The following is a 23,294-nucleotide window of genomic DNA, read 5'->3' as shown; positions in this document are numbered from 1 at the left end:
AATCTTTTGAATTGCAATGTCGGGGAAGTGAGATTCGCTGTCGTAGCTTCAATCTGTTCCGCTGCATCGCTTAGAAGTAAGATCTGCCGTTGTGGCCTCAATATTTTAAATTGCAATGTCGGGGAAGTGAGATTCACCATTGTAGCTTCAATTTGTTCCGCTGCATCACTTGGAAGTAAGATCCACCGATGTGGCCTCAATCTTTTAAATTGCAATGTCGGGGAAGTGAGATTCGTCGTTGTAGCTTCAATCTGTTCCTCTACATCGCTTGGGAGTAAGATCCGTCGTTGTGGCCTTAATCTTTTAAATTGCAATGTCGAGGGAGTGAGATTCACCGTTGTAGCTTCAATTTGTTCCTCTACATCGCTTGGGAAGTAAGATTCACCGTTGTGGCTTCAATCTTTTAATTGCAATGTCGGGGAAGTGAGATTCGCCATTGTAGCTTCAATCTATTCCTCTACATCGCTTGGGAGTAAGATCCGCCGTTGTGGCCTTAATCTTTTAAATTGCAATGTCGGGGAAGTGAGATTCGCCGTTGTAGCTTCAATTTGTTCCTCTACATCGCTTGGGAAGTAAGATTCGTCGTTGTGGCTTCAATCTTTTAATTGCAAATTATGGTTTCTTCGATCTGCTTCTGTCAACTCAAGAAAGCCAGACCTGCCATCTTCATTGATCTATTTTTTTGGGAACATGACCTATATGAACCTATTTATGCCTAGTGATCATGATCGAAAATGAATCAAAATATCCTGGCTAAATGTGTATGCATGAATGCAAAATGAAAATGGTCTTTCAATGTTTGAGTTGTTATTGCTCATTGTTTTATCACTGACGTGTTACAACGCCTTTTTGCTCATCTGGCATATCCAAAGAAGCACTTAATCAGATTGCCCCTACTGTAAACCTCCAAATTCAATCCACTGGATGCAAAATTTGAACCAACTTTCTCCCACTGTAACCCAATGATAGAAAGACCTGACCTTTTCTCGATCCTCTGTTATCATAATTCAATGATACAGAATGTGAAAACTCTTTGGTCTCCTACACCATTCCCAGGATGTCATACTAAAATGTTTATGCACAATTGCAAAATTTTCTCCAAGAAAACCTCTTCTCATCACTTGGTGATTATTGAAACTTTTTCACCAATATGACACCTTGCCCTTTTTGTTTAACAAAGTTTGAAAGGATAGTCCAGACTTAGACTATTTCCTTTTAGGCACTTTAAATTTGGTGTGGTCTAAACAACAGTCCTGTTTCAGGTTCCTTCATTATTTAGAAATTTCTAGAGTAATATGTAAAACTCCTTTTATTTGAACATTTAGTTCATTAATCGTTATTTCAAATGTTTGAAAAAGATTATCACTGTGGACAAACAAAATGTTATTGAGAACAAATCTCAAAATGAATAAGTTAATCAAGATAGCAAATTTTGTTAAGATAAGATGAAATTTTATTGGGGAGCAAAGCTTGGAATGAATACGTTAATCAAGACAACAAATTTTGCCAAGATTCAAAATATAAGATGACAACAGGCGCCCTAGATATCGCAGCACGAGCTTCCCTGCATAAGCTTTAATATGTGTTTAAGGAATCTACAGTATTTTGTCGATGCCCCAAGACGTCGCCTACCCTTTCTTGTTGATTCAAGTATAGTGAGACCTCCACATGCCCCAGATCTTGATCAAAATTTGATCTATTCCGTTTACCTCATACCTCATCAAAATTTGAGTCGCCTTTTTCAGGTTTTCAACTCAAATCCCCTTTGATCCCAAGACGCCCTTTACGGGCTTTCACCTTGGCCTCTCCCTTTTTTTTAAGTGAAATATTTCTTGACTGAATCTGAGTTTACAGGATTTGACAAACCTTTACCATCCATCTCGCTCAAGATCAAAGCTCCTCCAGAAAAGGCATTTTTTACCACATAAGGACCTTCCCAATTTGGCATCCATTTTCCTCTAAAATCTTTTTGTAGAGGAAGAATCTTTTTCAAAACCAGGTCCCCCTCGTGAAATTCTCTAGGACGAACTTTTTTGTTATAGGCTCGTATCATTCGTTTCTGATACATCTGACCGTGACGAATATCTTTTAACCTCTTTTCTTCTACCAAGTTTAGCTGGTCATATCGAGATTGAATCCATTCAGCCTCATCTAACTTTAGTTTAGCTAATACTCGGAGAGAAGGGATTTCTACTTCTATGGGTAAAACTGCCTCCACCCCATAGACTAAAGAAAACGGTGTTGCCCCAGTAGAGGTCCTAACGGAGGTACGATATGAGAGGAGGGTGAAAGGTAATTTCTCGTGCCAGTCTTTGTAGGTTTTAGTCATTTTCCCTACAATTTTCTTGATGTTTTTGTTGCCCCATTCATTTTTGGACGGTACGGTGACGAATTAAGGTGTCCGATCTTGAACTGACTGCGAACTTCTGCTATTAAGTTGTTGTTCAAGTTCAGCACATTATCGGATATGATCCTTTCAGGCATCCCGTATCACATATAATCTCTTTTTTCAGAAACTTGCTAACCGCTGATTTCGTGACATTTGCATATGAAGCAGCCTCCATTCATTTAGTGAAGTAATTAATAACCACAAAGATAAAACGATACCCATTAGAAGCCTTTGGAGATATTGGCCCAATAACATCCATTCCCCACATGGGGAAATGCCATGGAGAAACCATAATGTGAAGGGGTGAAGGTGGTGCATGCATTTTGTCACCATAAATTTGACATTTATGGCACTTTTTGGCATAATTAATACAATCCCCTTCCATCGTGGACCAATAATACCCAAATCTCATAATTTGTCTGGCCATTGTAAAGCCATTGGCATGCGTTCCACAAATACCTTCATGCACTTCTTCCAAAATTTTCTTAGCCTCGACAGCATCCACACATCTCAACAATACTTGATCTTTTCCTATTTTATACAAGATATCCCCATCTAGGATATAATCAATGGCTAATCTCCTTAATGTCCTCTTATCGTTTTCTGTCACGTGGTCAGGGTACTCACGACTCTTTACATATCGCAATATGTCATGATACCATGGGTTATCGTCCTTTTCCTCTTCATCGTCAATGTTGTAACAATGGGCTGGAGCCTCATGAATGCTGATCTGAATAGGCTTCATATCTTCTACTTTGTTCACTTTGAACATAGAGGCTAGAGTGGCCAAAGCATCTACCATCTGGTTTTCATCTCGTGGGAGATAACAAAAGGTGACACTGTCAAATTCCTCAATCAATTCCAAGACCAATTTCTGATAACGGACTAATTTTGGGTCTCTTGTTTCCCATTCCCCTTTGAGCTGGTAAATTACTAATGCAGAGTCTCCGTATACCTCTAGCACTTTAATTTTCCGCTCTATGGCTGCCCGAATGCCCATAATGCAAGCTTCATACTCAGCCATATTATTTGTGCAATCAAAGTCCAATTTGCTAGTGGAAGGATAATTATCTCCACTAGGGGACACGAGTACTGCTCTGATTCTGTTGCCTATAGCATTTGAAGCTCCGTCAAAATTCAGCTTCCAATAACCACCTTCTTGAAAATCTTTTTCTGCAGTTGCAACATACATCAAATCCTCATTTGGGAAATCGAAGTTTAATGGCTCGTAATCTTCCAGAGCTCTACTTTCTAAGAAATCCGCTATTGCACTCCCTTTTACCATCTTCTAGTTCACATAGACTATGTCAAATTCAGATAAAAGAATTTGCCATCGAGCCATTCTCCCATTCAGAGCGGTCGACTCCATCAGGTATTTTAGAGGGTCCAGCTTAGAGATTAACCAGGTTGTGTGGTACAACATGTATTGTCTCAGTCTCCGAGTTGTCCAGATCAGGGCATAACATAGCTTCTCGATTGGCGAATATCTTGTTTCGCACTCGGTAAACTTCTTACTGAGATAGTAGATTGCTCTTTCTTTTCATCCTGACTCGTCATGTTGGCCAAGCACGCATCCCATGGAATTTTCCAATACTGCCAAATACAGTATGAGTGGCTTGTCTGGGCAGGGTGGCACCAGTACTGGGGCGTTAGACAAGTAATGTTTGACCTTTTCAAAAGTTTTCTGACACTCCTTATCCCATACACCTGGATTATGTTTCTTAAGGAGACGAAATATGGGGTCACATTTCTCAGTTAACTGCGAAATGAACCGAGCGATATAGTTTAGTCTTCCTAGAAAGCCTCGAACCTCTTTTTGAGTACGCGGTGGAGGTAATTCCTGTATTGCCCTTACTTTTTCTGGGTCTATCTCAATTCCTCTTTCACTGACCATGAACCCCAGCAATTTTCCTGATCTGACCCCGAATGTGCATTTCGCTGGATTTAGTTTTAGCTGAAATTTTCTCAACCTTATAAATAGTTTCTTAAGGACCTGCACATGTTCCTCTTCTGTTTTAGACTTTGCAATCATGTCATTAACATAGACTTCTAACTCCTTATGCATCATATCATGGAACAGTGTTACCATGGCCCTCTGATACGTTGCCCCTGTATTTTTCAACCCAAATGGCATCACTTTATAACAAAAAGTTCCCCATAGGGTTATGAATGTAGTTTTCTTCATATCCTCAGGATGCATCTTAATTTGGTTATATCCAGAGAAACCATCCATGAAAGAAAACAGCGAATGCCCTGCTGTGTTGTCTACCAAGGCATCGATGTGCGGCAAGGGAAAGTTATCTTTTGGGCTAGCCTTATTTAAATCTCTATAATCTACACACATCCGTACCTTTTCATACTTCTTAGGGACAGGTACGATATTGGCTACCCACTCGGAATATTTGACCACTTGCAGGAATCCAGCATCGAATTTCTTTTGCACCTCCTCTTTTATTTTTAATACAACATCAGGCCTCATTCTTCGGAGTTTTTGCTGAACGGGCTTGCAATCTGCCTTTATAGGAAGACGGTGAACTACGATATCAGTGCTTAACCCAGGAATATCTTGGAATGACCATGCGAAGACATCTTTGAACTCTCGAAGCAACTCAATGAGGTCTTGTTTTACTTCTTCAGTTATGCACGTGCCAATCTTCACCACCTTTCCCTCTTCCAGGGTCACCGTCTCTACCGTCTCCTCATGAGGCAGGATTTGTTTTTCTTCCTGCTCTACCATCCTCAACAGGTCCGGAGATAGGTTGCAATCTATGTTATCTTCAAAAGATTAAGATTCCTCTAAACACATATCTCGTTCAAAAAGATTTTCTGAGTCCATAGTAGAGTCACTCATGTCATTGATATCTTGGGACCTGTTATGGGTACCAGAGAATGTACAGGGAATGTATGAATTTAAGGATTCTTATTTAGTATGGTCATGAATTAATGAAAGAATGATTTGGAATACAAGGCACTCAAGATGACTATTCGTACGAAAGAATGAAAAGAGTTTTAAAAGAATATATACTCAAAAAGAAAATACGAAGATATATTTCATTGAAGTCACAATGTTCAAACATAAACCCATTTCATTTCACAAAAAGTTTTCATTTTCTCTAGGCTTAAACAGTTAGTATGTCTTGAATATTACTCTGGAAAATCTCTAAAAACTTCAGGCATTTCTTCTGCAGTCCAGTTGTTTAAAACACTCTCAGGTTCAAAGGGACGGATGCCTGATATACTTCCTTCTTCAGATTTTTCTTCAAGTATGGCATTGATGTTCATGTTTCCTAACATTTCCTCTATGGTCTCCTTTCATGGAGTCTTCAGTCCAGAATATATGGTTCCTCCCGATACGAAGGTCCTAGATATGTTAGGGAAAGTCATAGGTTCCCAATCAACTTCTTCTCCGTTCAAACGCGCCTTCCTCATCTCTTGTCTTTTCTCCAACTCTTTCCTTCTTTGCTTGGCATTTGGCTTAAATCCTAAACCAAAGTGGTCTTGTTTGTCCTTCACCACTGGTGTCTCTATCCTTCCTTGAAGGCATCTTCCCAGTCCTCTTCCAGGCACAGCTCCTTTCCCAACTGTCATTTGTAGTCCCATCCTCATGGCTCTAGCTATGCTGGGCATCGGGATCTTCTTTCCCTCAATGACAAAGGTCGCATTTACGAACTCTAAGGATCGAAAAGAACATTCGACTGCCTCATCATTCATTCCCAAATATGGTGCGTCACTGGTTACCGATGCAATGATATCTTCCTCAGCGTCGATCGTAATTAACTGACCTTCTGTTACCAATTTCAATTTCTGGTGCAATGATGAAGGCACCGCCCCTGCTGAATGAATCCAGGGTCTTCCCAACAAGCAATTATATGAAGGCTTGATATCCATCACAAGGAAGTCCACCTCGTAAGTATTCGAACCAATCGAGAGGGATATTTCTATTCTTCCTATCACTCTCCTTTCGGTACCATCAAATGCTCTCACTATACTTTAACATGATTTCATGTGAGAGCTATCCACTGGTAACCTGCTTAAGGTGGATAGGGGTAAGACATTCAAGGCCGATCCATTGTCAATTAACACACCCGGTAACATATACTCCCCACAACGAGTGGTGATATGTAAGGCTTTGGTGGCTCCTCTTCCTCCCAGTGGTATTTCATCATCATTAAAGAAAATGAAATTGTCGGCACTTATATTGTTAACCAAACGGTCCAACTTGTTCACTGAGATATCGTTAGCGACATAAGTTTCATTTAGCACCTTAATCAACACATTATGATGTATCTCTGAACTTAAAAGCAACTCAAGCACCGAAATACGATCTGGTTGTTTATGTAATTGTTCTACCACGCTGTAGTCGCTATGTTTCAAGAATCTCAGAAATTCTCTAGCCTCATTTTCAGTTACCGGTTGATTGACATGTGATTCAACTTTGTCTGTTTTTGCTTTTCCCAGCTCAACTGCTAAGGCTTTTTCTTTTCCAGATTCCACTCTTGTATTTGCCGGATCATAGCATTTTCCACTTCGTGTATAGAATCCTTCGTTCTTTTCTGAAACATTTACCAAGCTCTCTTTTCCTGGAATCGTCACATTGCAGTCGTAATTCCAAGGAACCATTTTGCTATCCTTGTAAGGAAAGGATACAGGTTTTTGGATTATGACCTTTGGCGCAATTTATATTCCAGATTCTTTGCTCATTGGCTTTGAAATAATCACCACTGGGTGATTAACCTCTTAGGCTTTCCCTGCAGATCCTTCCTCTGAAGCATAAACTTCTCCCTCTTCTAGTCCATTGATCTCTTCATAAAACTCCAACTCTTTGTTATCCATTAAGTTTTGCACCATGGTTCTGAATTCAGTGCATTTTTGGATGCCGTGGCCTTCTTCTGCGTGGAACTCACAAAACTTCCTTGCTCCTTCAGGCCTTTCTATTGAATCTTGCTTGATGAGACCTCCTTTCACCATTTGTTTCCAAACTCATTCGAGGGGGGTCTTTATCTCTGCTACGTTGGCTTTGACTCTCCTTCCTCCATTCTCAATTATCGCGTTCACCCCTTTATCATCATGATTGGGTAACGAGTTTCCTGCTACGTTTGGTCCTGATGAGTCACCAATCTTTACGATCCCCAAATTGATAAGTTTTTCAACTAACTTCTTGAATGCAGTACAGTTCTCAATTAAGTGCCCCTTAATCCCCGCGTGATACTCGCATTGGGCGTTTGCGTCATACCACTTAGGGTATAGAGGTTACATAGGTTTTAGATAAAATGGAGATACCACATGTGCATCAAATAAGTTCTGGTTCAATTCCCTATACGTCACTGGAATGGGTGTGAATTGAGGTCTCTCTACATTTGGCCTTAAATTGGATTCCTGTTTCAAAGAACCTTGCTGATTAGCGGTTGCTGCTTTGGCTTGTCCCACCGTGATTGATTTAGAATGGTCCTTTTTAAACATGCTTGTATTGTTTACCTCATGCTCCTTCTTTCTTGGTGCTGTCCTTTTAGTACTTTCTCCTGCTTCTATCTTGCCACTCCTTATGGCGTTCTCTATCATTTCTCCAGACTTCACTATGTCTGAAAAGCTTTCAGCACTGCCCAACATGTGATTGAGAAATGGAGCTTTCAAAGTATTGATAAAAAGCATGGTTATCTCTTTCTCTAAAAGTGGTGGTTGAACTTGCGCTGCCACCTCCCTCCATCTCTGAGCATACTGTCGGAAGCTCTCATTCGATTTCTTTTCCATGTTTTGCAATACAATTTGATCGGGTGCTATATCCGTCACATGTCTGTACTGCTTGATAAAGGCCTGCGCTAAATCTTTCCATGAGTGAATGTCAGCCCAACTCAATTGATTATACCATCTAGCCGCTGACCCGATCAAACTGTCCCGGAAACAGTGAATCAGCAGTTGATCATTGTTGATGTACCTGGTCATTCTTCGACAAAACATAGTGATATGAGCTTCGGGACAACTTATCCCGTTATACTTCTCAAACTCTGGCATTTTAAATTTGGGAGGGAGGACTAAATCAGGTACCAAGCTCAGATCTTTAGCGTCCATTCCTTGGTGGTAATCAACATTTTCCATGGCTTTGAACTTCTCTTCTAGCCATTTACACCGGTCTTCTAATTGCTTTGACAAATCCACTTTTGCTTTCTCCACTTCTGCCACATCATCGAGGTCGAGAACCACGAGATTGGTAGGATTCTCCCCGGGATTATTACCTACTCTGATTTGAAAGTTCATTGGCATTGAAGGACTCATCTGAAATTGATGGGGTTTGATTGTAACAGAGGATCTTTGCGGGTACAGCTCAGCTTGAGTATGCGCGTGCGGAGGAGTAAAGCCTTGAGGGTAAATGGGTTCATCGTTATTCCCTTCTTCATCATTAACTGCATGGTCATTTCCCTTGTCATTTCCTCCTTTTAACAGCTGTGTTAACTTTGCCATCATGTCATTCTGGGATTCCCGCATCTTTTCTGTCATATCTCGCTGAATCTTTTCCAGCCGCTCTTGCATCTGATCTTGCATATCTTTTTGGAGCTGTTCAAGTTTTTCTAATCTTTGATCCATGCTCTTTGATATTGCTCGAGTTCCGTAGGGATGTCAGTTTTCCAGGTTAACTGAAATAATTTTATTAAATTAGGGTCCTTTAATAGTCATTAATGCATATAATGTGATGCAATGCATGAAATGAATGCAAAAAAGGCGTTAATTCTAATTCAATTTCATTAAAAAACTTTACTAGAAAACAAACTTCTTTACATAAGGTGGATTACAGATACGACTTAGCCCTAACACTTAGAACTCTAATCTTCCTAAGTAACGAAGCTAGTTCCTGTCCTTGACTTGACTCTAATTCGTACTTCACGCTCAACACATCAGCTTGTACGGCTAATGTCTGCAAATGAACAGCCACTTCCCGGATTTGAAGCACGGCTTCTCCCATAATGTGATCTCTATCTCTTACTTGGTTCTGAAAATAGTGCAACTGCTCGGTTTGACGATCTTCATTGGCTTCTAAGTACTCAATCTTAATCTCGCAATTTTGTAATACTGCTTCTAACTCTTCAATTCTTTCTTTCATTTCTTCGATTCTATTTAGGCTTGCCCTAAATTCCATCACAGAATTCCGATTTCGATGCCGATAGAGAGATCCTTCTAATTCAGTCACTTTGTTTTCTAGTTCCCCTTTTTCCTTCTGATTCTTTGACAAACTCCTCTTTAGAACCTCATTCTGTGCTTGAACTTCTTGGAACCTTCTTTCCTATCTATCAGCTTTGTTCTTTTCTTCTTGAATCTCCTTGTGCCACTGCTCAGAAGTCTTTCCCAGCCCGGCAGTCCTCACTGATAATCACAACTTCTTGTAATCTGTTTTCAGACTATCTAGATCTTCTTCAGCCCTAGCTTTTCCTTTTCTTAATCGCTCCATCTCGAGCTTCTGCACATCTGCATCCAATCTTAAGTTAATTTTTTCTTCTTCCATCTGCTCTATCTGTTTTTCCAACTCTGCATTTCTTCTTTCAAAATCTTGCTTTAAAATTTCTAGTTCAGAAGGGACAACCCTTAAATGCTCCTCTAATGACTGATTGCCTTCGTGACTTGATTTGGGAATATTGTCATTGATTCTTCTGACCCTCCATTCATCGTACTCAGGAGTTGTCATTGGTCCTACAGCCAATCTCTTCATTCGTCGAGTTTGGTTCCACGCATTGGATATCTCTCGAATCCTCTTTTTATAACCATCACCCCCGTACGTGAATTCACACCCGGCTAGTCCCTGAGTTACGGGTATAAACTGTCTTGACCTGTATTGTCTGAGCACTAATAACGGTGCATAACCAATAGCTCCCCAGATTCCAAGTAGAGGGACCCAATCAAAATCACCACACCGATACAAAATTTTATCTAGAAGTAACCACGGAGCTCTCCACTCAATGTCCTCTTCTTGCAGGCTTTGAAGAATTGCCATCCATTTTTCCATCGAAATGTCATCTCTTCTCGGTGTACCTACTATCTCCTTTAGTGGCGAATAGTTTTCAGAGAAGACCCCATATGACACCTTATCCACTTTCCAAAAATGACTGTGGGACCACGCAAGTAATAACTGTCCACATCCAACGAATCTGCCTTCACCCGCTCGTCGACAGGCATTCAATGATCTGAATGTTTCCGCTAAAATTGCTGGAACTGAAGTAACTCCCTTGTCGAGACGGTCGAATAAATCAGTGACTGCCTCATCAATATGCCCCAAAGCTCTAAGTAAGATAAATAAGCCGTATATGCTCAAAGTGAAGACATCTACCCTCTTTTTTACATCTAGATGCACTAGGACCACATCTTTCAAATTCCTCCAAGAAATGCATTTGTTATCCCTTTTTTGTTTGATTCGGGCTGTGACCCACTGCTCACTCATACCTGTTATGTTCATCAACCTTCTAAAAAAGGGTGCATTTGCAGCTCTTAAGTAGATTCTGTCGACTTGACTCTTCGAGCACTGAAGTAAAGCCATATATTCTTCTATCGTAGGCACTAAGTCGACTTTCCCGAACGTAAAACAACTGTAGACGGGGTTCCAAAATTACGCGAGAGCCTGGAACAGGTGCTTGTCTACCTTCATATCTAGCAGGTACGGCAAATCCCCATAATCGGAATAGAACAATTGTTTGTCCTCATCGTTCCACTGGCCCTAAATTTCTTTCAACTCTTGCAAATTATTCTGGGTTACACTAATACGGGTGAAGTCCCATAACTCAGATTCATATCCTTCAGCCAAGCTATCCCCTTTCTCCCACTGCGTCGTTTCTGACCAAATTCGGACCGCCGCATTATCTTCCACCTTATCAAGAAATCCCTTTCCATGATAAGCTTTCTTTCTAGAAATCGAATATGAACCAACGCCTTTTATAATGAGATGTCATTCAGTTAAAATGTCATGCATCCAAAGTAAAACAGCAAACGTTAGTATCAGGTATAAACATACAATCAAGACAATTCAGAAAGAATAAAAGCATATATCAGGGTATCTACTAGGGTTTGGTATAGTTCTACCTAAGGTGAGTCCCTAAGGTTCACTATATGAGGTTTGGCTCTAAAGTAAAAGTACTCAAACCAGCAGATTCCTCGATCTTCGCCTACTATAGGCTCATATAGACCGAGTTCGGCTCAGGGGGATACATTTCCCTATGGCTGCACGGAGATGAAAATCTCACGAAAACATAGGTACGGATGTATCCTGAAAGCGATCCACTATCCTGCACGGAAGTGAAAACCTCACGAAGGAGTAGCTTCTCACCACAACAAGATACCGAAATTTAAATCACCACAACAATTACAACGATGAAAATTTGTGAGAAAACGAATGAAATGCAATGAAAGGATCGTATATTTAAATCAAGTTTTCAATTTTCTACAAAAAGACAAAAAGTAATCAATTCGCGGCTTGACTCTCTTATTTACTTTCCCCAGTGGAGTCGCCAAGCTGTTGACACCATTTTTTTGATTGAAAACGGGGTCGACTTGGGTTTTGAAAACGAAACGGGAGTCGCCACCAATCATTTTTTATAAGGTGTGATTGGGTCACCTTGAAAAAGGGTTGTTTTTAATAAATGATTTGATTTTATTAAAACAATGGTTTTGGTCCACGAAATTTAGAAAACGGGTTCGGAAGTCGGTTACGTACGAGGAAGGATTAGCACCCTCGTAACGCCCAGAAATTGGTACCTAGTTGATTAACTAATGTCTTGATGTCGAAAATTGAAAACTTGGAAAAATTACAAATACGATCCTTGTGTTAAAATAAAAAAATTGGAAAAGAAGCATATTTCACGTTATTCGAGAAAGAGAATCATATCCAGTAAGTTAGGACACAATGTCTTGAAATTCCCAATACGCGAATGAAAAATGTTTATTTTAAAAAAATTTAGCCCTCTCGGATTTAAAAACGATATCACGACCAGTAAGTTAGGACGCAATTTTTTTAATCTCGAGATCATTTAAAATTTGAGTTTAAAAAGATTCGTGCATTTAGATTTATCGTGAAAATCGAAACCCAGTAAGTTAGGGTACGATCCTCTCGAATCTAAACACGAAATATTATTTATTCAAAACAAATTTTGTTAAATCAAGTATAATAAAACACGAAAATTGTAACAAAAAATGCGAAAGCAAATTACATTGTTGTTATGCATGGTAAAATCATAATGCACGCAAAAGTATAATAGCAACAATATCGAACCTACAATGTCCAAACAAGTAAAATATAAAAACGAATAAAATTAAAACATTCATTCAAAATAATAATAATAGTGTAAATGAATAAATAAATAAAGAAAATGAATAGAATTATGAAAATGTAAAAAGATATATGTATGTACATATATAAAAATATGTAAGTATGTGTCTATATATATTTATAAAAACTAAAAATATGTACTTATAAATATATTATGTAAATGTATTCACTGAATATATATATATACTTTGAAATTATAAAATAAAACATATGTACTTGTTTTAAAAATATTATATAAAATATATATATGGAAGAAAGTATATACATATTCGTGAGAAAAAATATAAATATACATATATATAAATATATATATATATATATAAAATGAGTATTTATGTATGTATATATAAAATATATAAGTATATATGTACATATGTAAGCAATTATATGAAAATAATATGTCACATATATCTAAGATTTATAAAAATAATTATAAGTGTAAATATAATGATAGTCATAATAGTATTAATAATAATACTAAGGATAATAATAATAATAATAATAATAATAATAATAATAATAACATTAAAATAATTGATTAAACAATAAAATTGCTAAAAAGGGATTAAATCGAAATAAAAACATAAATACTTGTCGATTTCGAAATAAATAAAAACTAAAAGGATTAAATTGCAACACGCGGCAAACATAGAGGGACCAAAACAGTAAATAAGCCGAAGCCCGAAAACGCGGCACAACAGTGGGCCAAATTAGAACAAAAATAAAATTCTGGAGCTAAATTAAAAAATAAAAGGAAATAGCGAAATAGGACTAAATTGAAACACGCCGCAAATCGGAGGAATGCATAAATATCCCCTTATGCAACGCGGATCCTCCCAGTGGTCGGGTCACCGCGGTCGAGATTAAAAAGGAGGCAGCGGATCCTCCCGAGGTCGGGTCATCATGGTCGAGACCAAAACGACGCCGTTTTGGTCTCTCGAACCTAAATTCAAAAAGCGGTTGCCGTTTTGAGGTATTTAAACCCATTTTACATAAAAAACACTTGACCGTTTTTTAAAAAAAAAGGGGAGCCCCTTTTCTCCCTAAGAAGTCCGGCGATGTGGGGTTCCTTGGCCCCTGTTGCGCCGCCGCTCGACTCGCCGCACCACCACTGCCTCCGACGGCCAACGAACACCAGATCGGTGAAGTAAACCCCGTCCCGATGAGTTCTCCTCTTTTTTCTTTATATTTTCGTTCGCGTTTTTTTAAATAAAAAAATGAAAACAACACAAAATATTAACGGAAGATTGAAAATAGAAAAACGGAAATCACCTTAGTTCTATTCACTTTTTATTTATGTTGATATATGTTTTTTTTTGTTACAAAGGATTGAAAGAAAAATCTAAAGAAAAGCCCCCAAAAAATGCTCCATGTTCGGCTTTTATAGGCGATTTATCACTGCTTCTGTTGTTGCTTCCTTTGCTGTTTGCAGGTGCAAGTGGGGTGATTGGAGCAGGTGGTGGTAGGTGCGGCGCAGCAGTGGCGGTGGCAGAGGAGGCCAAGAGTCAAAGAGGGCGGCGCCTAGGGTTTCAGTCTCTGAAACCCTAGGCAGATATTTTTTAAGGGTATTGGGCCTTAGTTTAGGTAGTGGGCCGGTCGGGTTTGGGCCTCGAGTTTGGGCTAGTGGGTAGGTTTAGTTTTTGTTTGGGTTATGGGTTGTAATTGGGCTATTCGGGTTTGGGCTAGTCTGTTTGGGTTTGTAATGGGCCCGGGCAAATGAAAATTGGGTTGTACAAACATTGAAGCTAAACTTAGGTACTAAATGATATATTAACCCTTTATACATAATAAGGGTAGAGATGGGATACTTTTCAAGCTCAAAGATTTGTCAATATTTACAAGGGTTTGAAGAAAAAGGAGGTTGAAAAATATGTTTGAGAAAAAAATCCGTTCAAAACATGAGCTGGACTTGAATGTTTAAGGTCTTGACTCGGTTTGACTCGTTTTTTAATTTTTTAGTATTTAATTTTTTATTTTTATATATTATATCATTTATATTATATGAGAACTAATTTAAAAATAACTATTACAAAATATTTATGTTTTTTATGTTTAGAAATTAATAAAATATTCTTTGAAAATAATAAAAGCTTAATAAATATTAAATAAGAATAATATATTTTTATAAAAATTTAAAGATATTTTTAATGAGTTTGAGATAGCTATTTATATATATAAACATTTTTTTACAAAATTTGATATCATACTTTAAAAGGTTAATATATTATTCAAGGTTTAAACGTGGCAATTGTCTCATATAAGGACTTGAATGTTTTTTTGGTCAAAGTTAATCTCTGGACTTGGCAATTATTACTATATTGGTGCCTGAACATTTTTTGTTCAAGTTAGTGCTTGAACTTGTTAATTGTTCCCACATTGGGGCCTAAACCTCTTTTTTTGTCCAACTTAGTCCTTGATATTTCCTTAAAAAATTTTAGACCCCTGTAACAACCCACTTTCAGTGATATCAAAAAAGTGGTTTTGGGACCACAATTTCGACGAGCAAATTATCGTTTTATTATTTTAATATCATCTAGACTAAACTAAGGTTGTATTAAAATTTCATTAAGAAATTTTGATATTTGTACGATTAATTAAGTAAAAAGGATTAAATCGTTAAAAGTGTAAAATTGAGTTCTATTAGTTAAAAGCGGCTAATTGAATACGGAAATGGAAGTAAATGGACTTAAATGGTAATTATACCATCCTTAATGCTAGTGGACAAATATGGACAATAAAATGTTAATTTTTAAGTTATATTATAAGGGTAAAATGGTAATTAATTAAATAAAAGCAAAACAAAAAACTAAAAGCTATCATCTCTTCTTACTTGGTTTGAACCGAATACACCATTAGAGAGGAAGAAAAATTTTGGCTGGCTTTGATTTCATTACATGGTATATTATTTTGTCTCTTTTTTACTGATTTTTATGTTTTTGAGTTCGTTACAGCTTAATCTAGCTAGCCCAGGGATTAATTTGTAAAATTGTTAAAGTTTGAGGGCTATGCCATGAATGTTCTTGAATGGATTTTGATGTTAAATGGTAGATTATGAATCTTTTTTGAGAAATAAACAAGTTTCGTAAAGTGATTTTTAATGAAATTTGCATTTAGGGATTTGTTTGTAAAAATAGTAAAAATTCATGATAAATTTATGAATTGATGGTTTAATTGGGTTAGTATAAGTCCCTAAAGAATTCGGTTAGCCAATAAGAGGGATTAAAATGATTAGATTTCAAACTACGAGCTTAAGGACTAAATTGTGAAAAGTTAAAATGTTAGGGGCAAAATAGTAATTTTATAAATGTGAAATGTGGATTAAATTGAATACTAGAAGTATTAAATAGATTACAATTGTTTAAAGAGATCAAAATAAACCACGTACGGACCTAGATCGAGGCAAAGCAAAAGCTTCAGATTAGCTCGATTTAACTTCTACGCCCCTAGTTGTCGAGGTAAGTTCGTATGAATGGTTATCATATTAATACTACTTAAATTGTATGTTATTATGTTATTGATAATGTGAATTGAACAATGTATAAAGAAACCAATGCTATGATGGTTATCGAGTCCTCGTTGAACCTTAGAAATTCTTATGATACGAATGACATGTCATTAGGGATTTCATGTTTCAGGTGTTGTTCTTGAATGTCCTACCGATGGCTGAGGTCTTACTTTTGTTGTGGATTCTCCATAGCGTTTGAGCAACATCGTGTAGCTTACATTTTGACCCACAGCTCGTGTGAGCAAGCCCATTTCACAGCTCGTGTGAGCAATAATGTAAAGGAAATGTTACGGTTATGTAAAGGCACACTTTGTGTGAGCTTTCCCGAGTATCCAATGAAATTATAAATGGTTCAACGGGTATGAAAAAGAATGTATCATTAACTTATGAAAAGGAATGGTGATAAAATTATGTGAATACATGTATAAATTACTTGTTTATGGATGAATTCATTTGAACTATGTACAAATGTACTAACTTCTGAATTTGATGATGTTGTATAGGCATTATGTCAAGCTTATGGTTTTAGTTGGTATTACACTTATGCTATTTACATTATGCAAATGAGATGGTAAGTTGTGTTTAAGTTATACGAGTTTACTAAGCATTAATTGCTTATGTAGTTTCCTTCTTATGTTTTATAGATTATTGAAAGCTCGATCGGTTTGGAAGCTCGTCGGAGATCTATCACACTATCCAGCATAAATATCAGTAGATTTTGAAAATATTGGCCAAGGTTATAATGGCATGTATAGCTTGAATTTCAATGTCATTTTGTTGAATGTTTAGTTGGTGAATTTGCTTCTATGAGTTATGGAAGTTAACTTGGTACTATTTGATTCCATATTGGATTGTGTTAAATTGGTTAACTTGTGGTGCATGTTTGAATGAATCTTATAGTATATTTGAAATGGCATGGTAATGGTCAAGTTTGTGCCATGTTTTGGTAAGCTTTGAACTAGAATTTGATTATTGAAATGTGGTAAATTTACATGTTTAAGTGTTGTTGTGTGCATTTGAGGTGCCTTTGAATGGCATATTGGTTAGTTATGTTAGGACTTTGAAAATGATATTTTTGGTGTATGTTTTGGTAATTTTTATGTTCCTTTAATGTGTGCATGAATGGTTTGAGAAGTTAGTATGATATGGTATTGAAATGGTTTGATTCTAGGTGAACTTTAGGTCCACACGCCCTGGTGACATAGCCGTGTGTCATCTGAGAGTTCTTTTGTTTACAAGTCAGTGAGTTACACGACCTAGCACACGGCCTAGCACATGGGCATGTAGGGAAACTTAGAGAGTTACACAGCTTGGCACACTTGCGTGTGACACTGCCGTGTGACCTTACTCAAAGAGTTATACGGGTAAGGACACGGGCTGGGACACGGGCTGGGACACGACCGTGTGTGCCTTGTTCGTAGGTTACATGGCCTGAGACATGGGCATGTGTCTCATCCATGTGAGGCACACGGCTGTCTGAGGCACACAGCTGTGTGACCCTTATTTCTAAATTTTTGTAACTTTTTCCTAGACTTTTCAAATGATTTCAAATTGGTCTCGAATCGTTTCTAAGGTATTTCTAGGGCCTTAAATGCTTGATTTAGGGACGGTATGTATGTATATGATTGATTTATGATTTGTTTATGTTATTATTGAATGAAGTTAAGCTTAAATGTTTTTGAATGCACAGTAATACTCTGTAACCCTAATCTAGAAACGATATGGGTTAGGGGTGTTACAACCCCAAGATGAGAATAACTGCCAAGTTTAGGGGCTAATTTGGACAAATAAAACGTTCAATCTTTGATGTGGGACAATTGTCTAGTTATGGTACCAATCTGGGAACAATTGTCAAGTTTAGGGACTAATGTGGAAAGAAAAGTTCAAAAATGTAAGAACACTTGCCAAATTTAGGCCCAAATAGTATATTAACCCTACTTTAAATTTGATCAAATATGTATGATAATATCATACGTAGATCCAACCACATGAGGGTAAGTCGGTATAGTTAAGTTTCCTGCCATTTTGGTAAATCTAGTTTTTTATGGTTATATTTTAAGGTGGGATCTATTTAAAGATTCTATTGTAGTGAGATCTTATAGGATCCTTTTAAATCAATGGTTGAAACAAAAAAAGGGAAAAAGAAATACCAATCAACCATTGATCATGCCACATAAGATTTGCATTAAGAAACATGAGTTTACCTTTTAACCAATTTAATCAGTTTCAACACTAAAGAAGGAGAAAATTGATTTCTAGAGAAAAACATCATATTCGATAATCGATTTAACGAGTTCTAGGTCACTAGCATAATTTCCTAGTTTTTGACATGGCTTGATTAAACTACTATAGTCTCCTCATTTTGTCTTTTAACCACAATCGTTGATTTAAAAAGGATCCCATGAGATCCTTTTATAATAAAATATCACCTTAGAAGCTACCATACTTTAGCACTCAATTTCTTGATGTTTTTAAAGGCAATTTCATGATTGTTTTGATACACACACATACACAAATAGTTAATAATCTTATTGAGTTCATGTCACACCTCAACCAAGCCTCAATTCAATGAAGAATTTATCAAAAGTTAAAAGATACATATAATAGGATTTGAACCTAAAATATTAAAAATTTTAATAACGAAACTTACCATCCTAACCAAAGCTACATTTGGTTGTTATATCAATTTTTTAAAACGAATTCTTACATAAGCTTTTCACCTACATCGTGAATATACCATAATCTAACATTCTTTTATGCATTAATTTATTGCATCTTTACTTGCTAAATATCAAGAAAGTCATCAAATTTCCATAAAATTTCTTGTAATATAACTTTGAGTATATTTTAATTTCTAACTTGAAAATGAAAAAAAATTGATACAAGTAGATAAATATTTTAAGGAGAACTAATTTCGCTCTTTTTATAAGGTATTTGATTAATTTGTTCACTTTTAAAAAAATAATTAGCCTGCAAATATGATAAGAAAACTTTGCAAATTGCTCGTTGTAATGGTAGTTAAAATGAAAATGAAAGTGTAAAGAAAAACAAGAGTAGAAAAGAAGAAACACAATCAAATCTTTGTTTACATAGTTCAGACACAACAGTCCTATGTCTGTGAAGCCTCACTCAGGATAGATCTTTTATTCGATTACCATATACAACAAAAGTACACTTCTTCCCTATTGGTTCAAACTCACAACTCTTTCTCCAAACAAGTCTATGCATCCCTGATAAACAATTCACAATCACATAACTCACAATAATCACTCAATAATGATTCAACAAAGTGTTACTGAAACACCCTATACGCGGTCCACTCATCAGCCCCGAGTTATAGGGTGCTAACATAGTCACCAAAGTAATCACATACACAAAACAATTACATTACAATAGATTTACTACAGCCCGCACAAATGGCGAACATATGAAATGCGAGTAGATCTCACTGACAGATACAACGCGAACAACCTCGTATGCAAACATCTCACAAATAGTCCTATTACGGTGCATCTAGACTCCGCATAAAGACATGTGGCGGATTGCACCTACGTATATACATATGGCGAATAGTCTCATGGATAGACTTATAGCAATTTGACTTGGCGGACTCACACATACAAAAAGCATCTGTAGACTGCCTCGCAAACCGTAAGTGGCAGATAGTTACGCAAACATACAAATGGCAGATTATCTCACTAGTAGTCCGATAATGAACGATTCATTTTTAAATTCAACCCGAACACATTAATATGTTTAACAAACATATCAACATCTACAACTCGCCAAAAGTTTTACACAAGATCAAACAATCCATTTGGCTTTAATTATGCCATAACATTAATTGCTTAAATATTCACCATATCAATACCATTTCAATATGTCACATTTTACCAATTGGAGCAAGCTCAAATACCAAAGGCGTATATGCATATACATGGTTTAACTAACCAAAACACAACAAAACTATTAACCATTACACCTATTTTTATGCCATTTATAACCAACCAAAATGATCAAAAGAATACCGAATTGATGGGTGGATATGAGCTTTTAAGATGATCTGATAGACTCATTCTACAAAATGTCAACTATAGAAACAAAAAATGAAACAGAGTAAGCATTAAATATGCTTAGTACGTTCATAGGAAATTTACTTAGCTTACCTTAATATTCAGATGATTTATTAAAGCATATTGAAATTAAACATGAAAATGCTTTGGTATCATGTTACTTTCATATGCACGTCAACAAATATGTTTAAAGGTTAGTACATTACATATCATGAGCTTGTAATATCTATACAAAACATAACCATCTATCACATAGCATATAATATTCCAATCAACTCCAATTGCAATATGCATAAGTCTATTCATAGTATTCTTTCCAATCGTTTTATTATCACTTAATACCATTTCCATTTTTTTTCTTTCACCTAAAGGCCATAATACTTTGAACTCATTTGCTCGGGAGTGATTTGTTTACATATACAGGCGTATCAGGGCTGCTAACACTAGCTTCAGATCAAGATTGCTAACACGATTTTAGTTCAATGCTACTAACACTAGCTTTAGAGAATCCGCAACATATGTAGGATCTCAAGCCATCGAATTAATTCTTGATTACAACACCCATTTATTCATACAGACCGATATTCTTAGGTCGCTAACACTAGCTTCAGATTAAGGTTGCAACATTAGCTTAGTTCGGTGCTATTAACACTAGCTTCAGAGAATTCGCAACATATGTTGGATCTCAAGCCATTGAATGACCCCTGATCACGATGCCTGTTTTCCCTTTTGGGACTTTAATAGCATGCCATTTGCATCTCAATTGTTTACTAAATTCACACGACTTGTTATCGAATTCGTATCATTTTTATTTCTGTAATTGTATACAGTTTTCATATTTCAAATAGCAATCCACATACCTTTTAACAATTATAGCGTAACCCTATACATATCATTCATTCATACAATAATTTCTAATTTAGTCCGTACTGCATATATATCCGTATTTATCACAAATACCACATTTTCCAATTTAACTCTTTAGATGCCATAAGTCATAATATAAAATAACATAGTAAGTTCTATATGAACTTACCTAGGAAAACAACAACTACTAAGCATCGGGGACTAATCCACAATTTCTCATTTTCTCGATTAACCTTTGATCTATAATAATTCATTACAATTTATGAATTTCAAATACCTTATATTAGTTTATTTTATTTATATTACATTCCAATTTTGTTTTGAAGAATTTCCCTAAAGTTTTGTATTTTATTCAATTTAGTCCCTAAAACCAAAACAATCATATCTTTCACATTTAAGCTTCATTTTTATCAATTCTATTTCAATCTCATCCCTCTACAGCCCATTAGCATCTCTATTTTATTGAAATTCAAAGCTAATTTTGAAATAATTACACTTTACTCAAAACTACCAAATTCCACATTACAATTTAGTCCATTTTCATATCTGAATACAAAATATCATTTTAACACCTAAAGATTTAATATTCAGCAATGGAAATATTTCATATCTTTAATAGTTTTGAAAATCAACATACGACTTAACTAAACTAAGTTACAATGATCTCAAAAACATAAAATTCATGAAAAACAAGCTTCGGGAGGCTTACGATGCAAGGGATGAATGTTTCAAACTTTTCAAAAATGGATTCCTTTCTCAATTTTATTATTGTAATGGACGATAACATCCTTTTTTTCATATTTTATTTATTATTATAATTATAAAATTAGGCATTATCCAATCTAAAAGCCTACCAAACCATCCACCATCACTTACAATGGCTTATTTTCTATTTAAACCCTTAAAAATCTATCAACTATGAAGTTTAACTAGTAAAAATCAATATCGATTAACTTTTACGGTTTTCACGATTTAGTCATTAGACCTTAATTAACTATAAATTCAATAAAATGTGTGAACCAAAATTCAATTCACCTATATAAGAACTACATAAATATTTAATAAAAATATTTACGAGCTTGATTTATGAAAGCGAGGTCTCGATACCTCATTTCCCAAAACCATTAACTTTAGTGTCGAACCACTTGTACTTAATTATCTATCCATTTAGCAAATTTATCAGATCAAAATCTAGTATAACATTATAATAAACTCTTAAATATTATTTAATAATACTTACGGACTCAACCATTGGAGAATAGGGTTCTGAAACCACCGTTTTCGGCACTGCTAAAAATTGGGTTGTTACAATTACAACCACCTTAGTCAGCTAACCAAACAATCGAATAAGAAAAGAAACAAACAAGTTTATTGAAACACAAGTTGCGCACGCTTTTGGTAGAGATTAGCTTTTAAAAGCTTGGTCATTCCTAAGGGAATATTTCACCAATTTATAGGCTTGGAAAGTAGGAAAATATTATCCTTTAAAGTAACTTATAAGTCCTTGAGAAACTTTCTAAATAAAGTTAATAATTATCCCTAAAATGTAGCACCTTAATCATCAAAAAAGAATAAGACTTTCATGTTTATCAAATCATCTCAAAAAAGTCGATTGAGAGACTAAGACCTCTTAGTTGACCCATGCTACTATTTTGTCAAACATGCCATAATCAAATGGACCACACTTAGCCCAACTGAAACCTATATAAGGCCTAAAGTGATGGCCCAAGAAGAGAAACAAGTTTGCTATAATAATACATGGAATGAGCAACAATAGCTTTTCCAACACCTTTCAAGTAACGAAATTAATAACCTAACAATTTCTTGTCACTTCGTAAATGCAATAAAAAACAAGGAATTACAAAGACAATACAACCATTGAGAAATAAAACCATTCCCTAGTAAGAGACACAAAAACCCAAAGTTTTAGTTCAATAGTTCATATAAAACCCAACATTTAGGTCCATAACTCGAAAGATGTGGGTAGTAGTGTTAGATCCGGTGCTCTAAGTGTAGTATTTTCGTCTATGTACACTTATATTTTTTGAACAAATTAGTTTAATAAAATATCTATAAATTACATTAATACCCTTGTATATTGTCCTTAATAGTTTTTGTACGCAAAAAAGAAAAAATGGAAGCAAATATTGACTCACTAGT

At 36.0% G+C, this 23,294-nt stretch overlaps 2 protein-coding genes across 2 annotated transcripts; both read right to left on the bottom strand.

Annotated features, from left to right (window-relative positions):
- Window positions 1-7,369: 7,369 nt before the first annotated feature.
- LOC105771785 (uncharacterized) lies at window positions 7,370-8,968 on the bottom strand. Its single transcript, XM_012593178.1, has 2 exons — window positions 7,670-8,968; window positions 7,370-7,624 (listed from the first exon to the last, which is right to left on the bottom strand). The coding sequence occupies exons 1-2, from the start codon at window positions 8,966-8,968 to the stop codon at window positions 7,370-7,372; spliced, it is 1,554 nt and encodes a 517-aa protein (XP_012448632.1).
- A 781-nt stretch (window positions 8,969-9,749) lies between these two features.
- Window positions 9,750-10,907, bottom strand: LOC105771784 (uncharacterized). The gene has a single exon (XM_012593177.1). The coding sequence runs from the start codon at window positions 10,905-10,907 to the stop codon at window positions 9,750-9,752; it is 1,158 nt and encodes a 385-aa protein (XP_012448631.1).
- Window positions 10,908-23,294: the final 12,387 nt, after the last annotated feature.

The sequence above is a fragment of the Gossypium raimondii genome, chromosome 6 (assembly GCF_025698545.1).
Source record: "Gossypium raimondii isolate GPD5lz chromosome 6, ASM2569854v1, whole genome shotgun sequence".
Classification (NCBI taxonomy): domain Eukaryota; kingdom Viridiplantae; phylum Streptophyta; class Magnoliopsida; order Malvales; family Malvaceae; genus Gossypium; species Gossypium raimondii.
The sequence above is the reverse complement of the archived record's forward strand: the minus strand, read 5'-3'. Positions and strand labels throughout refer to the sequence as shown.

What these genes read in the sequence shown, in the direction of transcription:
- LOC105771785 (XM_012593178.1), bottom strand. Translation starts at nt 8,968, where the DNA reads ATGGATCAAAGATTAGAAAAACTTGAACAGCTCCAAAAAGATATGCAA. An exon ending in ACTTATTTGATGCACATGTG is followed by an intron (nt 7,625 to 7,669) that starts GTATCTCCATTT and finishes CTATACCCTAAG; the next exon opens with TGGTATGACGCAAACGCCCA.
- LOC105771784 (XM_012593177.1), bottom strand. Translation starts at nt 10,907, where the DNA reads ATGGCTTTACTTCAGTGCTCGAAGAGTCAAGTCGACAGAATCTACTTA.